The following is an 18,340-nucleotide window of genomic DNA, read 5'->3' as shown; positions in this document are numbered from 1 at the left end:
TGCCAATGCTGCCAAGTTGTGACGTCTGAGGAAGTGATCAGAAGAGAGCTCTCTCACGACCGGCAACACACAGTAGCAACCATCTCCTTTTCCTTTTCTATTTTTTATTGTACTTTGAATCTCCTGCCATTAAAGTCAAAGCCAAAAAGAGCTACAATTTTTTGAAACTATATTACTTGAAATAAATGTCATAATTTTTCCTGAATTGAAAATCAAAAAGTCTATCCATTGTGGTGTGGTGGGGATTGTCCTCAAGATCATTCACGACGTGCAAAAACTGTGGAATAATAAACATTTTACGTCTCCACGTGATCGTGTGTCTCCTTTGATTGCCGTGTTTTACCGTCCACACGGACAATAACTTATATTTTTGTTAATTTGATTTAATTTTATTTTATTTTATTTTATTTACTTTTAATAATAGGTGTGTACGATAACCCAATAATTTGTACAAATTCGTAAAAATTTTTGCTGTATGCTGTTCGATAACAAAATTATCCAGCAAAAGAGAGCGAGTTTGGAGAGATTTTTGGAGAGTTTTGTGACTGATAACTTGCAAATTTTTGCGGGACAAATTTTTCTGATCAGCTGACTTTTAATCACCTGTTCAATGTAAACAAATCGAAATGTTAACATTTTTGACCAAGAAAATTTCACAATTGCACATTTTTTTAGATTCTAAAGCGTTCTGGATAGGATTATAGCATTAAATAAGTCAACTGCAATTTTAAAATTTATGTTTTTGTTCCGTTTGGTTTAAAATATCAAAAGAAACAAAAACAAATTTCATGCATTTTCGGAAACAGCTGACTTTATTGCATGTTTTTGCAAAATGCTGTTCGATAACATTCTGCAATTTTTCTTGCTTGTGAGAGTAAAATTCACTGAGAGAGGTTGCTGGAACTGACTGAGTAATTATTCCTGGGAAAGTTATCGTACACACCTTATATCAGTTTCATTTCATTTTTTCGCTCGTCTCAATTTTACATGTCTTATTTATTATTGCCAAGTAAAAAATAATGCAAAGATGATAAAACGTTCTGTGGAACAAATATCATTCACACTTTGCAAGAGAACTGAGAGACTTACCAATATGGCGGAAAAATTGAGCAAGAGAGCACAACAACTGTACTAAAAGAACAGTGATAGACAAATTTGCTAAGTGCAAGGGAAATTGAAAAGTAATTTTGTGGAACAAAAAAAGGTTATCACTTTTCAAAATAACTACTTTTTGATAAATGCAAAATGAAAAGCGATAAGTTGTTTCGAGGAATAGGGCCCTGATCTATATCTGGTAGATATATTAGGATGTGTAAAGTATAGACCAATTCGGTCCCTCCCTTCAAGAGTTACCGTGCGAACAATTTTTCCGAACATTTTTGAACTTTTGTGGGGGAGGTACCTGATGGACTGGACCGATATGGATTATCTTCGAACTTAAACTAAGTTGACACAAAATATTATGAAGGCCACATTTTGGACCGAATCGGCAGATCCGTTCGAGAGTTATTTTGCACTCCAACCACTACACACGGAGTCATAGGCATTTTTTAAAACTTTCAGGCTACTTTCTCAAGATGTATGGACTTGCCCCTGATGACACTTGTACCGTCGTAAGGGGGGAAGTGAATACAAGTTGGCACAAAAAAAATCAAAGCGATTCGAGAGCAGTACCTAAACTGAACATTTCCGAAATTTTGTGTGGGAGGTACCCGTAGGAGTGGACCGATTGAGTCCCTATTAAAACCTCATCTAAGTCTGGTACGAATTTCACGATGTGCAAAATATGTGCCAAAGATAGAGAGGTAACTCGATGTGACGGTACTCAACAACAATATTCAGAAGAGAGAGACGGTCAGTGAACTCTTGGAAACATGTCTATCCACCAACAACCAACCATGGGAGGAAACAGTGAACTTGCTGAAAACAATTGCGGAAAAGAAATAGGATACAGACAAAAAGAAGCAAGAAAGATCTGGATATCTGACAACACCTGGAAATTAATACAGGAAAGGAATACCCTAAAGGAAAAACTACTTGGAGACGCCGATAACAACCAGGAATACAAAATAAAAGGCAGTAAAAAAGCAGCCAGAACCGATAAAAGAAAATATTTTGAAAACAGCCAAAGAAGCTGAGGTTGCAGCAGGAGCGAACGATGCCAGGAAAGTCCACCAGATAATAGGCCGACTATGCAACAACAACGTACGAGCTAGTCGAGGGCTAAAAGATCTCAACGGCAAAATAATCACCAATCCGGAGCATCAAATCCATCTATGGAAACAGCACTTCGAACGTATAAGCAATATTGAGCAAGACAACAATCATAATTCCTATATTCATTTGAATACCCCCATTAACGAGTCGATAGCTGTACATATACCTACCGTAGAAGAGATAAGAGACGCCATATTAAAACTGAAGCGCAATAAATCACCAGGAGAAGACGGCATACCGCCCGAACTACTCCAAACAAATCCCACCGCATCAGCAAAAATCTTAGAACCGTATATGAAAGGCGTATAAAAGAGCAATTCCCAACTACATGTTCAAAAGGATCCATCATAAAACCGCCAAAGAAAAATTTTTTAACTATATGCGACAACTGTAGAGGCATCACTATATTAAACACTATTTACAAAATAATGTCCATTCTTCTAAATGATATATTGCTAAGCATAGAGAAATCTCTGCGTGACGAACAAGCAGGGTTTCGACCAAACCGAAGCTGCTTCTATCAAACTAACACACTACGTATAATAATAGAGCAATCTATAGAATGGAAAACACCACTATATCTCATATTTATTGATTTCAAAAAAGCTTTCGACTTAATAAACCGTGAAGCTATATGGGCAACTCTAGCAGCGAAAGGGGTGCCACAAAAAATAATCATTATAATCAAGGCAATGTACGAGAGCACCACCCTCACTGTTCGTCACTGCGGCCTCACTAGTGAACACTTCCATACGAACGCGGGAGTTAAACAAGGAACATTTCATGTAATGGTATCAGAAACGAAATTTATGAATTCAAGGATCTATTCAAGAATAATTCTATGTCAATTGGATCGGTAAATTCGGTTAAATACGTAAAAATGTTTAAAAGAAAAAATATTATATCACCATATCGTAATATAACATTATGTTAAATTCAAAAGCCATTCACTGAAGAATGATAGCAAAAAAATGTCTTATCTTGTTGTATTTATGTCTTTGAAATTTATTGTTTAATACTGAAAATGTTAGCACATTATAGCTGTGTTCCTTTACATACCTGAGGTTACCATTTTTACCACTTGTTACCATTTTTAACCTGCAAAGCGTTCCTTAACCTCAAAAAGTGTAAAACTGGCAGCAATTTTTAAGAGATTGAGAGAGGAGAGAGAGCACATATGCCTTTCTCTTCTACCACAGGCTACCAGCAAAATTTCACCAGGTAAAAAATGGTAGAACTGATTTTTCGACTTTTGTTTGACGATTATTTCACAATGAAGAAAAAAATTGACAAAAAACAGAAGAAAAAGTCGAACGCTGACAAAACTAAATTAAAAACTGTGAAATAAAAGAAGAAAATTGATTTTTCGTGTTTCTTTTTGACCTTGCTACCAGATCTACCATTTTTCCGTTCGTTTACTTTTCTGGCAAAAATGTTCATGAGAGAGCAATTTTGACACTTTTCTCTTTTACCACTCTTACCATTAAAAAAGTAAAGGAACAAAGCTTATGCTACTAATGCTAACTAGAGAGCAAATAAAGAATTATTTTATCGCAGTTTGCCCATCTAAAATAAATAAACGAATTATTTTATCGTTTAGACATCGTAAATAGTAGCCTTGGTTGATTAAAATCAACTTTGTACATCAAAACAAATTTAATTATTCCGCCTTGTTTACAAATTTTTACATTTTAAATTATTTTTAGTGTAGCAATTCACCGATGCATCTCCCTTGTTTCTTGTGCCAGCTTGCAACCTTTTGTATTTTCTAGCAACATGTTGCAAAAAACAGAGTTGTATAAGAGGATTTAAGCCAGATTTAAAACAATTACACTCAATAGTCTGTGTTTAGAAACACAAATTTCTCGGGAAAGTAAATTGAGTTTTTTTTGGAGAGAGCGGAGAGGAAAGAGCTCCTCAATACTCTTCCCTACCCCCTATTGCCTAAAAACTGAATTTACTTTCCCGAGAAATGTGTGTGTCTAAACACGGACATACGAGGATTTATTTTTGTATGGGAAATCTGGTAGATTTTGGGCTGGATTTAGCAAATAAAACCTGATAATGTGCTAAATCCGGCTAATGAAGTCATATCTAAATGGACTATTACTGTCACACAACTTTAATCTAATGCAGAGATTAGACGACTTAGTAAAAATTGCAAAAACTGTGGGTCTAGAAATAAACACAGCAAAAACATACGCTATGCCAATAAATAATACCAACGCAAACAGCTTCATGATTGACAACAATCCTATAAAATACAAAAAAAAGCTTTTGCTACCTCAGTAGCATCATGTCTGCAGACGGTGGTGTAAGCGACGATGTTGAAAATCGGATAAAGAAAGCAAGAACAGCATTCGGTCGCATGAGAAGAACGTGGAAATCACAACACGAAACTTCGTCTTTTTAACAGTTGTGTAAATTCAACATTACTGTATGGCAGCGACACTTGGCGTGGCACACAAATTACAAACATTTGTAAACAAATGTTTGCACATTATATTAAAAGTGTTTTGGCCAAACACCATATCAAGCGACGAACTCTTAAACGGGGTACACACGATCAGTTTTGACTGTCGATTTTTTTGAATTATCGATAACTGTCCAACCGTCCAGCAACCACAAAATATTTTGTGGTTGCCTGATGACTGGCAAAAGTGAACGGCCACACCGGCAAGCAACCGATTATTTGAGCAAAAACTGACAATCAAAACTGATCGCGTGTACCCCGCTTTAAGACAGACAAAGGAAGATCCAATACTGCAACAAATTACAAGCCGAAAGAGGAAATGGATTGGCTATACATTGCGCAAACCAATTAACAGCATCACCAGAACAGCCTTGGAGTGGAACCCACAGGGAAACCGTCGACCCGGACGTCCAAAAAATAATTGGAGGAGAACCATAAAGACTGGATTAAACCAGATAAATAAATCTTTCGATGAAATAAAATTATTATGTCAAGATAAATTAAGATGGAAATGTGTTATAGAAGCCCTATGTTCCCAAGTGGAATAATAAAGGAAAAAAAGTGGAATTAAACCTTCTTCTGAGTTTCTTAGTCTCCTTGATCGACTTATTTTTCACATGATCAACTTTTCGATTACAGACAAACGTATCAATCACTGCATCCGTTATCTCGATGACTTAAAGATAGTCTCTGGGAGGATTATCGAAACATCTGCTAGTATCGATTACTGCATATGATTTCACCACCGAGCATACCTTTAGTATTTGTTATACCCTCCACCAAAATATGGAGAAAAGTTTTGCAGCCCCAAGGAAGACTTAATACTGTTGCTATCAGATCTGAGTCGATATCTTTCTCTGAAGGCTGAGTCGAGTGTGATATTCCCCTGAGTTTCTCATTCTCCTCTTACTCCCTGTATTGGTCAATAGGCACCCAGCAAAAAGTTTGCCTCGAAAGAGGCAGTTAAATGATATGTACAAGTGATCTGAAAGTGCATCAAATTATGCATTTTCACTCATAATTTTTACAAGAGGGTGACTACGGAAAGAGGCACTCCATTGCACTGCATTTTAACTGACCCTTTGGCATTGCATTTTAACTAACCCTTTGGGGTAGAATAGGAGGCAGTCCAAAGCACGTGTTTCGATACAGGCATTCTGCAGAAATCGTGCAAGCCATTACAAAATATGCCAGAACAAATAAAATGCATTATTTGTGTAAAACAAAAATATTAAGAACTTTATTACATTAACACAAATTACGAAAATTCTCCATTGAATTCAATCGCAAACATGCGTATTTCCTCCGCTCTCCATTTGTTCCAAGCTGAACTGTTTTTGCTTCATTTGCTAAATGGGCTGTCTTCCCATCACCATTTAAGATTTCGGCATGTACTCCAACAGCACTCCATTCGGAAATTTTCTTCTCTTGAGTTACGGGAAAAAGGTTCACAAATGAAATATTATTTAGTTTGTATCAACAAATGTTTGAAAATGTTAACACGCTTATCTCTTATTGGAAAATGTATGCCACTGCCTGTAGAGATGTACAAACTGAATTATGTACATGTAGGGATCTCTAACAACTGCTAATAATATGTAGCGAGCGGAGTGCCTTTTTCACGACTCCGTTTGGACTGCATCCGGATGCTGTTAAATTGTGAGGAATTGGAGTGCCTTTTTCATGACTCCGCTGAACTGCATCCGGATGTTGTTAAAATGTGACAAGTGGATGTGATTCTTTGGATTGCATCCAAATGCGGTTAAAATGTGAGGACTGGAGTGCCTTTTTCACGACTCCGGTTGAACTGCATCAAAACATGCCGTGACAGAACTAGTCCACATTGCACTACTTCCAATTTTTTTTGCTGGGCATGATCGACTTGATTTTCACGTCATCAACTCCTCGATTATAAACTGCAAAATAATACATATGTACATTGATTGTCCAACCGCACACTTGTTCATAAATAAATGCAAATCAAACTGACTTAAATTACAAATACAAATATGTATGTCCTATTTCTTCTTTATTCGTTCCCAAATAAACCATGAGAATATCCTAATGAGATGAATTCATTATATAACTTAGGTATTTCCAAGAATTCTACAGAATAGTTGGTTAAGTTATTTTGCTATTTAGCTAAATTGTTTATTGGATTTTCCCAATACAATTTATAGAATCAATAACAAGATTATTAATTTTAATACATCTGTCAATTATGTATGTGAAAATGTGTATAAAGCCACCTGAGGAAAATGTTACGCTGATAAGAAATTAAATTTACCCTCGTTAAACCATTTGGAATTATAAACAAATGACTCATTGAACACCATGCCAAGTGCTGTTTTTTTTTCCTGTAACTCCTGCAATACCTCTTTGGAGTTATATCTAGTTAGGTTAAACTTGTCCATGGAAACATGGGAACTGTTAAAATTCCATCAATAAATAATTCTATTTTCATTCAAAATTTCTTGTGATTTTAAGACGTGAACTAAGTAAAATAAATTTTATAAAATCCAACTTAAATTTTATATAATAAAACTCAAATTGCTAACTTGAACTGATATTTTTCCATGAGTGTATAATTGATGATTCAAATCACTTACGCTAAAGATTAGCAACACTCAGAACAGAATTGAATAAATAGAAATAACAAAATGTAAAAACTCCACACAACGCTTCAGCACAAAGGCAAGCAAAGTACATTGCTCAAAAGGGGAATTCCTTTCGAATAAACGAATCTCAATTAAAAGTGTTTTTCTTCACAAGTGATGTTATTTTTTCCACTTATTTCATTACTGCTGCTGCAGTTATTGGCAATAAGTCATGGGGAAGACGATCTCACGGTTGATACCACAGCCGGGGCCATAAAGGGTGCGCGTATGGAAAGTCGTTTGGGTGCCAAGTTTTGGGCATTTCGTGGAATACGTTACGCCGAACCCCCAGTGGGAGAATTACGCTTTCAAAATCCCCAACCGGTAAAACCATGGAAACCCAATGTATTCGATGCCACCAAAGATGGTCCAATGTGTCCTCAAGTAACGGTAAATCGAACATGGCTCTCTGAAGATTGCCTGCGTTTAAATGTCTACACTAAGGATACAAATAAATCGGGCGGTTTGAAACCCGTCATAGTTTACTTACATCCAGGAGGATTTTATGCCGTATCAGCCATAAGCGCCTATGCAGGACCACAAAATTTCATGGATCGTGATATCGTTTTGGTAACAGTAAATTACCGTTTGGCTTCTTTGGGTTTCATGGCTACTGGGACAGCTGATGCACCCGGTAATATGGGTCTTAAAGATCAAGTCGTCGCCCTTCGTTGGATACAACAACATATTGAGCAGTTTGGTGGTGATCCAAACTCGGTTACCGTTTGGGGGTACAGTGCCGGTAGTCTTAGCATTGGTTTACATTTAATGTCACCCATGACGAAGGGTTTATTTCATCGTGCCATAATGCAAAGCGCATCACCGTTGGGACAATATCGTTATGCAAATCATCAATTGCACTTGGCCGAGAAGCAGGCCAAATTGCTGAAGTGTCCTGTGCAACCCGTCAACGATATGGTCAAGTGTTTGAAAACGGTGAGTGAAATACAGAATGACAGTTCAAGAAAAAAATATTTTCAAAAAGTCCTTCCTTGTTGGGGATCGTCTGCAAAGCTAAATGGAATCTTTGTGAATAAGCCGAAGGTAGTCTTTATAAACGGGATTTTTCAGCGAGAATCTGAAGGTAGTCTTCCTTCTTCAAATGACATAACAGAGCTTAAACAGTCTTCTCCTTAAAGACTTCGTCCAGCTCGTCTACAAAGACTCCCTCCAACTCGTCTATAAAGACTCCCTCCAACTCGTCTATAAAGACTCCCTCAGCTCGTCTATAAAGACTCCCTCCAGCTCTTCTATAAAAACTCCCTCCAACACGTCCATAAATATTGCTTTCAGCTCGTCTATAAAGACTCCCTCAGCTCGTCTATAAAGACTCCCTCCAGCTCGTCTATAAAGACTCCCTCCAGCTCGTCTATAGAGACTCCCTCCAGCTCGTCTATAGAGACTCCCTCCAACTCGTCTATGGATACTCCCTCCAACTCGTCTATGGATACTCCCTCCAACTCGTTTATAAAGACTCCCTCCAGCTCGTCTATAAAGACTCCCTCCAGCTCGTCTATAAAGACTCCCTCCAGCTCGTCTATAAAGACTCCCTCCAACTCGTCTATAAAGACTCCCTCCAACTCGTCTATAAAGACTCCCTCCAACTCGTCTATAAAGACTCCCTCAGCTCGTCTATAAAGACTCCCTCCAGCTCTTCTATAAAAACTCCCTCCAGCTCGTCTATAAAGACTCCCTCCAGCTTGTCTATAAAGCATCCCTCCAGCTTATCTATAAAGACTCCCTCCAGCTCGTCTATAGACTCCCTCCAGCTTGTCTATAGACTCCCTCCAGCTCGTCTATAGACTCCCTCCAGCTCGTCTATAGACTCCCTCCAGCTCGTCTATAGACTCCCTCCAGCTCGTCTATAAAAACTCCCTCCAACTCGTCTAGAAATACTACCTCCAGCTGGTCTATAAAGACTCCCTCCAGCTCGTCTATAAAAACTCCCTCCAGCTCGTCTATAAAAACTCCCTCCAGCTCGTCTATAAAAACTCCCTCCAACTCATCTAGAAATACTTTCTTCAGCTTGTCCAGAAATACTCCCTCCAGCTCGTCTATAAAGACTCTCTCCAGCTCGTCTATAAAGACTCCCTCCAGCTCGTCTATAAAGACTCCCTCCAGCTCGTCTATAAAGACTCCCTCCAGCTCGTCTATAAAGACTCCCTCCAGCTCGTATATAAAGACTCTCTCCAGCTCGTCTATAAAGACTCCCTCCAGCTCGTCTATAAAGACTCCCTCCAGCTCGTCTATAAAGACTCCCTCCAGCTCGTCTATAAAGACTCCTCCAGCTTGTCTATAAAGACTCTCTCCAGCTCGTCTATAACGACTCCCTCCAGCTCGTCTACAAAGACTCTCTCCAGCTCGTCTATAAAGACTCCCTCCAGCTCGTCTATAAAGACTCCCTCCAGCTCGTCTATAAAGACTCCCTCCAGCTCGTCTATAAAGACTCCCTCCAACTTGTCTAGAAATACTGCCTTCAGCTCTTCTATAAAGACTCCCTCCAGCTCATATATAAAGACTCTATCCAGTTCGTATACAAAGACTCCCTCGAGCTCATATATAAAGACTCACTCTAACTCCTCTAAAAATACTGCCTTCAGCTCATCTATAAAGACTCCCTCAACTCCTCTAGAAATACTCCCTCCAACTCGTCTATAAAGATTCCCTCCCGCTCGTCTATAAAGACTCCCTCCAGCTCGTCTATAAAAACTCCCTCCAGCTCGTCTATAAAAACTCCCTCCAACTCGTCTAGAAATACTGCCTTCAGCTTGTCTAGAAATACTCCCTCCAGCTCGTCTATAAAGACTCCCTCCAGCTCATATATAAAGACTCTCTCCAGCTCGTATACAAAGACTCCCTCGAGCTGATATATAAAGACTCCCTCCAACTCCTCTAGAAATACTGCCTTCAGCTCATCTATAAAGACTCCCTCGAGCTCATATATAAAGACTCCCTCCAACTCCTCTAGAAATACTGCCTCCAACTCGTCTATAAATACTCCCTCCAGCTCGTCTATAAAGACTCCCTCCAGTTCGTCTATAAAGACTCCCTTCAACTCGTCTAGAAATACTGCCTTTAGCTCATCTATAAAGACTCCCTCCAGCACGTCTGTAAAGACTCCCTCCAGCTCGTCTGTAAAGACTCCCTCCAGCTCGTCTGTAAAGACGCCCTCCAGCTCGTCTTTAAAGACTCCATCCAGCTCGTCTATAAATACTCCCTCCAGCTCATATATAAAGACTCCCTCCAGATCGTCTGTAAAGACTCCCTTCAGCTCATATATAAAGACTCCCGCCAGCTCGTCTATAAAGCCTAACTTCAGCTCATATATAAAGGCTCCCTTCACCTTTTCTATGAAGTCGCCCTTGAGCTTGCTGAAAGTAAATCTTTACAGAGGAGTTTTTATATTCCTCTGTAAAGATTTTCTTTCAGCACGTCTATATAAAATTCCTTTGTCATTTTCGTATCGTTTAAATTTATTTATTTATCTTCCCTTATAGAAACCAATGCTCGATTTCGTGGACAGCCTACAAGCAATGTTTGAATATGAATGGAATCCCGTACTAAATTGGTTGCCAGTGGTGGAAAAAGACTTTGGCCAAGAGCGTTTCATTGTTGAGGATCCATATAAAACAATGATTGATGGAAATATTCACAAAGTCCCTTTGATAATTGGTATAACCGAATATGAATTCTATTATTTAGGATATTGTAAGTCACAAAATTTCATTGAAATTTTTGAATACCTATGATCCATATTTTTTCTTTCTACAGCCACTCTACGCAATGACACCCAGCGTGAACGTTTCAATCAGGACTTTGCCAAATATAATCCAATTTACTTTTTATATGAACGTGATACACCGCGTTCACGTAATATCAGTCAGGAGATGCGTTCGTTTTATTTTGACAATAAAAAATTGGAATATCCCCAGTCGTTGATGCGTTTCGGTGAACTATACAGCGATGGTTTGATATGTTTTGAATATCATCGATTTTTACAAATGGTCTCCAAATACGTACCGGTTTACACCTACTTGTTTACATATAAGGGACGTTATAGCCATTTTAGGAATCCCGATACAAATGAAACTTTGGGTAAGTTAAGGACACTTTTAAGCATCGACACTATTATCACTTTTTTAACTTTCTAGGTGCCATGCATCATGATGAACTGTTGTATTTGTTTAATGCTCCCTTGTTTACACCACAGTTAAGAAAGACGGATCCAGAAAATGATACCATTGAACGTTTAACACGCATGTGGTATGAATTTGCCAAGAAGAGGTAAGTGAAGAAAAAATTGTCAAATTTTTTTTAGATTGTGCGAATCAATTTTTTCATTATTTTTTCCTTCTTTCCTTTTAGCGATCCAAACAATTACTCCGATGATTACCTTAAGAATCTTAAATGGCCTCTTTATGACCAATCGAAGAAACAATATTTGGAAATTGGTAACAATTTGAATGTTAAGACGAATGGCATATTTCCTCAACGCATGCAGCTTTGGGATCGTCTATTTCCCCTGCAGGATATGATAAATAGAAACTTATAAAATATTTGTTTGAACTAATTAAAAATAATAAAAATGTTTGATCAAAGTTGAGTCCATAACTAATTTCAAAACTGGAAAAAGAATATTGTTTGAGCATTGACCTTATTTTACGTGGTTGTTGCCATTTCACTAACTTGTTTCACAATAATTTGACAACTTTGCATCAGTTACTTCCATACTTCGTTGGCCCTCTACAGAACATTTCGCTCATTTACATATGCATAACTCAAAAAATGCGTTTTCTGAGTTAGCAATTTCTATTTTTTCTACAACTTCTACTTTATCTTGTGTCAAATTTTCATGCTCATATTTCTAAAACTCAACGTGTTACAGCTCATTTACTACGGGTTTGGCATAATTCACCAACAAAGTTTTTTGAGCTTGTGAAGCACTAAAGCAATTCAAATCATGCTTGATCTTGCACAGAAATTTAGCACTGATATCTGGCTAGCTGTTTGCAAAATATGGTCCAAGTAGTTATTTTATTTTTCGTGTAATAATCTTTTTAAGTTGGAAAGTCAAATTTCAACCGCCAACTTAAAACGCGTTTTTCTCGAAACTCGATTTTTTGAAATGTGTCACTCTATGAGTAAATGAGCGATTTGTCCTTTAAGCCAAACTAAAAAAAAAGATTTCTATTCCTCTCTATTTGTTGCTTTATTTATCCAAATCGGAATACCGGGTATTTATACGCCTTTTTAGCGAGTTCATCATCGCTCATTCTTATGTCAAGGCCCAACTAATGCAATCGTTGCATCACGATACGTTTAACTACACTGATGTCGTTGTTTAGCCGATACAGCTAGTGGTCGATATTTGTGGTCAACGCATATTGGCCCGTAGATCTTTCGAAGTATTTTTCTCCCAAACACACCAAGCACTGACTTATCTGCTTGCGCAAGTACCCAGACTTCGGAACCAGAGATTAGTACGGGTAGTATCAGTGGTTTGTAAAGTGCTATTTTTTGTTGACGAGATGTGGGTTTGTTTTTAAACTGCTTACTGAAGGCCAATACTATTATTCTTCTTATTCCACAACTGATGTTGTTTGTTGTGTTTATGAAGGTGCCGATATAGACAAAGTTTTTAACTACCTCAAAATTATATGAACCAACTTCCACAGTTGGTCCGAGTTCCATGGAAGCATTTCGCGTCGACACCATCAATTTGGTTTTGTCTTGCCAGACCTTCTCAAAGGTATCAGTTACTTCTTTTACTGATCTACCAATGATGACAATGTCGTCATCAGAAACAAGTAACATGCGCCATTGGTGTATATTGTTCCATTTCTTATGACGTTTGCTCCTCGTATAACCTTTTCTAGCAGGATCACACCTTTTGGTACTGAACTGTTCGGAGAGGTTCTTTCCTATTTTAACTTTGGACCGGGTGTCAGTTAAAGTAATCTTACAATGATGAATGAAATTTGCGGTGAAACCACATACAGACATGACTTCGAATACCTTTGATCGTAAGGGGCTGTCGAAGGCTGCTTTTGTATCTGCTTTGCTTCTCTTGGTTCTTTTTCAGGACTTGCCTCCGGATAAATATCTGGTCAATGGTGGATTTGATAACTATCTGATGCATACACCTCGTCTGGTAAACCATCGGCTCCTGCTGCCTTATTATTCTTCAGTCTGTGGTATCTTCTTCGCCTTCACTAGTATTGGATACCAATAGTTTGTAAAAATAATTTTTTCCATATCCTGAGCACACTATCTGCATCAGTTTGTCGCTGCAGGAGGATGCGCCTGGTCTTCATACTGGTTCCTGTACATCTCGATTTTTAGACACCTTCACTTTTTCATTTCCGTTTTTTCCTTCAAAATATAAGTTTCTCCTCTCTCCTTTTATCCCGATAACTCTCTCTTGCGTCACGCGTTGCTACTGATTGCAGATGCCCCATTTTTCTCTTCGGAATCAGCACGACACTTCTGGTCATACCATGGAGTGGGTGAAGGTCTCTGGTTTCCAAGTATAAATTTTGCAGCTGTTTGCCTGGTGTGGGCAATACTTTGCCACTGTGCTGATACGTTATCGGGACGAGGAGTGCTTTGATTAAGCAAATAGGCCGGTTGAGTGGAATATGCTGTGGCTATGCCTGACTTCATAAATGCAATAATTACATTGCAAATATTGACAATATCATATGATGACAAATTAATGTATGATGACAAATAATGAGTGGTTTTAACTCATAGGGAAAAAATCGATGTCGGATTTTTTATGCGGCACACCCCTATAGTGTTTAGTTTTGTTAGATTTTAAGATTGCCAAAGTTTGAGCACAATCGGAAAATGTTAACACGGGCCACTGGGGCCTTAAATTTGGATCGAAATCTTTGAAAACTTATTTTTTCTTATTTATACATCACTAGCAAAATGCCCGCTACTTCGTAAGCGGAAAAGAAATAATATACAAATAAACAATATTTAATATGGAGAAAACAGAAAATTTTGATGTACTAATACCTATTTGAATTGATATTTAATTTCTTTCAAGTACAGCTCGTATACGTTTTGTTCGAATTTCAAAAAAAAGACGTCTACACTTCAACAGCGGCCTAAATTTTAAATTCAAATCCATGTTTTCTTAGAACGATATAGGTGCTTTGAAAATTTTATCCACATTTTCCAACCGAATTTTGGAATTTGTGATATCAAAATGTAGAAAACCGTTATTCAGAAGATGTTACCCTATATAACAGTTAATTTTTGAGACATTTTATTTTAGGCCTTTTTTTCTCGGGATGGAAAAACCTTCTTGTAAAAAATTAGCCGCATATATCTGTCTTTTCCAATGAACTTACTATAACGTTAAGAATAGACAACAAAAATAAAAACAATTTTGTTGAAATGTACGTTTGATCCATGGCACAATCATGATACAATAAGAAGGTAGCATTATCAGCCCAGCTGATGCCCAGCTGGTGGTAACATAATGTGTCAATTGCATTGAATTTATGTCAAATTTTGACATCTTATGTTACCAAAAACGGCAGTTGCTGCTACCTTCTTATTGTATCATGGGCACAATTACCCAGGTAGTGGCATCGTAAAATTTTGAATATGTTATGTCAAAACTTTCTTTATGTTGTTGTGGAAATTACAACAAAAATATTTTTTTTTATAAAGGGATTTGACTTTTCATATTCGATCAGCTGGTGTGATACCACTACCTGGTAGTTCTGCCATGGTTTGATCTTTTGATTCCAGTACATTATTTAGAAACCGAATTCGTGTTAACCTAGAAGCAATAGTACATTATTCAGTAAAATTTTTTAAAATCCAGGATCTTAGCTCAATTGTTACAGTTTTAGCTCTACTTCACGCACTAATGATATAATTCCATCTTCACTGCTACACCCAACGTCAAATTTAATAGCATTTAGTTCATTTCGCATTTCTCAATAAATCATACAGCCCTCAGCCTAATTTTAGAATTTGTATGCATTTAAAAAAATCCGTATCTAAACACCAACACAATCCCTCATACAACAATTCGAAATTCCACCTATATCCCATCATGCAACAGCAAACCGGTACCAAATTTAGTACTTATAGTATACATAAGTTTCAACAATTACTTCCTTTTATCCAAAACTATATCTTAACCGCGATTTAGTATTTATACCCTATACCACAATGTGGAAAAGGGTATTATATGTTTGTTTTGGTAAAAATTCATGTAACACCGCGAAATATTCGTCGGAGACCCCCAAGCGATTTTGAGATGTGTGTCCGTCCGTCCGTCTGTCCATTATAAATTGTAAACACGCTCCAGGCCGCAATTATGGACCGATCATCACAAAATTTTGTATGGAGGTCGGGTTCAGATCAGAATAGATCCCTATTCTTATTGGTGATGATCGTGAAATATTTAGCGGGTGAAATGGACCAAAAACATAATATTTATCCAATTTTCTAGGGGCTTTGTAGGTCTCAATAATAGTCCGATCAACGCGTAATTTTAAATAAGGTAAGAGTATATCACAAAGGGGAAGCTTGCAATTTGAGATGGCGATCGGATAATATTTAGATGGTTAAATGGACCAAAACTTTTGTGTGAAAATTGTGAAAATTTTAAATATACAGCTTATATTTTAATTCCTGGAAGTGACATTCCGGCAAATGAGATATACTTGAAAGTGGAACGCTTGACCTTTCAATTGATGCCAATTATGTTGGTGTACATGCAAAGATAACAGAGTTACAGCCTAATATATTCCGTTATTTGTTTGTAGTGTAATAAAAAACTCACTAGAAGTCGCAATTATACATGAATAGTCACGAAATTTTGCACCGGGTAAGAGTATAGGTCGAAAAAGATGCCTACCATTTTGAATGATGATCTTATATTCTTTAGCGGGTGAAATGGACCATTACTTTTGTATGAAAAATATAAACATTTTATTTTTGGTCGATATTTTAATTCTTTGAGGACATATGTATATATTTCGCAAAGTAGCCTACATATGGAAAAAAAACTACTGACCTTTCCTCTGATGCAAATTGCAATAAAGTGTTTGCTAGATAACGGGCCTACTGCCTAATATATAATGGGTTCTGTGTAGAGAACCACATTTTTATCCAATGCTACATATTGTCTCTCCAAAAGTTTATGTAACAACACTAAATATTCGTCCTAGACCCCATATTTGGTATGCCAAAATTCATATCTCGACGAGATAAAGCGATTTAGCGATGTGTGTCCGTCCATTAAAAATTGTAAACAAACTTAAGGCCGCAATTATGGACCGATTGTAACGAATTTTTTAAGGAGGTTGGGTTCGGGCCAGAATAGAAATGATTAGTTTTTGGTGATGATAGTGAAATGTTCAGGGGATGAAATGGACCAAAAACAAAATTTTAACCAATTTTGTAGCGGCTCTGTAGGTCAAAATAATAACCCGCAAAATTTTGAACAAAGTTTGTGTTTATGATAAAGAAGAAGCGTACAAACCAACGTGAAGATCAGAGAATACTTAGCGGGTTAAATGGACTGAAACTTTTGTGTGAAATTGGTAAAAATTTCAATAACGTGGCGGTTAAACAACGGAAGTAGTAGTACTACATAAGTGGGTTTCATTACATTTTAGTTTGTGTGAATTAAATTTTCCTTTCCTGCTACAAAAATGTCTTTGTCATGCTAGATAAATTTTGGTTTTGGTTATAAGTATTATACATTACATCTCTGATATTTGATAATTAAATTTTCACAATCATTGAAAATAAGTTCCGTGGAGAGCGATTGTCCAGGGATAGTGGTATAGGGTATCCCATGGTCGGCTCCGTCCGACTATAGACTTTTCTTACTTGTTTTCGTATACATTAGTACGAATTTGCAAAACTTCCTCTCTATCTGCACTCCAAACGTCAACTGCTTTACCAATACCGAATTTCACAATTACAGCTCTACCCCTTTACACAATAACAATTTGGACCAAATTCTGTGCCATTTAGTAATTTTCGTACACTTATTGTATGTATATCCACAACCACATCCATATCTCAACCCTACTCACCAACAGCGGCTATAATACAAAAATTCCGAATTCCACTTCTATTCATAATACCATTAATACTTTTCGTATGAAAGTACGAATTTCAATAACTATCTCCAACAGTAATTGCGAATTTCAGGATTCCACCTCTATCCGTCCACCCAAATCAAAATTTTACCAAATTTAGTACCAATTATTAATTTTCGTACCCATAAGTACGAATTTCCAAAGCTACCTCAATGCAACACTCCATAAGTAATCTTAATTATAAATTTCACGATTCCAGCTCTATCTGTACACCCAAATCCAAAATGTACCAAACTTAGTACCATTTAGTACTTTCCGTACCCATAAGTACGAATTTCCGAAACTACATCAATCCTACACTTCATAAGTAATCATAATTCCAAATTTGAGAATTCCACCTAAATTTAATTGTACCATATTTAGTACCATTTAGTACTTTCCGAATCACTTATAGGTCGAATTTCCAAAAACCGTTTGGTACATCTTTCTAACTCTCCATCAGTTACCCTCATTCCAAATTTCAGAATTCTAGCTCTTCCCGTTTGCCTAATACAAAGGGTACCATATTTAGTACCTTTTAGTACTTTTCGTACCCTTCTAGGTCGAATTTCCAAAATCCCAGCCTTATCTCACCCCTACACACAGCAACCCACAATCAAAATTTTAGCATTCTAGCTTCAGTGGTTTCATCTGGTCGATGATATGTCAGTCACTCACTCACTGAGCTCTTTTATATATATAGATTTGCTATTACTAAGAACGAAAACGTCAATGAAATAAATAAGAATCTAATGCTCAAGATGGGCAAAAATATTGATGTCCGGATTATCGAGGTAAGAAAAATATGTGATGTCCGGATTACAGAGTCTACATGTAAATAATTCTAGTGTCCGGATTACCGCGTTGTACGG

At 37.2% G+C, this 18,340-nt stretch overlaps 1 protein-coding gene and 1 long non-coding RNA gene across 2 annotated transcripts; one reads left to right on the top strand and one right to left on the bottom strand.

Annotated features, from left to right (window-relative positions):
- Positions 1 to 7,321: 7,321 nt before the first annotated feature.
- Positions 7,322 to 11,980, top strand: LOC141390004 (juvenile hormone esterase-like). The gene is made up of 5 exons (XM_073962395.1): positions 7,322 to 8,283; positions 10,845 to 11,055; positions 11,119 to 11,442; positions 11,499 to 11,631; positions 11,713 to 11,980. Exons 1-5 carry the CDS (start codon positions 7,465 to 7,467, stop codon positions 11,897 to 11,899), a joined length of 1,674 nt encoding a protein of 557 aa, XP_073818496.1. The 5' UTR covers positions 7,322 to 7,464; the 3' UTR covers positions 11,900 to 11,980.
- On the bottom strand, positions 7,363 to 11,980 carry LOC141390005 (uncharacterized). Its single transcript, XR_012409243.1, has 2 exons — positions 10,130 to 11,980; positions 7,363 to 9,797 (listed from the first exon to the last, which is right to left on the bottom strand). It is a non-coding gene; the product is annotated as an uncharacterized lncRNA (long non-coding RNA).
- Positions 11,981 to 18,340: the final 6,360 nt, after the last annotated feature.

The sequence above is a fragment of the Musca autumnalis genome, unplaced genomic scaffold, assembly GCF_047663935.1.
Source record: "Musca autumnalis isolate F117 unplaced genomic scaffold, ASM4766393v1 scaffold_1, whole genome shotgun sequence".
Taxonomy (NCBI): Eukaryota; Metazoa; Arthropoda; class Insecta; order Diptera; family Muscidae; genus Musca; species Musca autumnalis.
This window is presented reverse-complemented; position numbering and strand designations above follow the sequence as displayed.

Coding starts and splice junctions, on each gene's coding strand:
- LOC141390004 (XM_073962395.1), top strand. CDS start 7,465: ATGTTATTTTTTCCACTTATTTCATTACTGCTGCTGCAGTTATTGGCA. Junction 8,284..10,844: donor TGGTCAAGTGTTTGAAAACG/GTGAGTGAAATA, acceptor CTTCCCTTATAG/AAACCAATGCTCGATTTCGT. Junction 11,056..11,118: donor ATTCTATTATTTAGGATATT/GTAAGTCACAAA, acceptor TTCTTTCTACAG/CCACTCTACGCAATGACACC.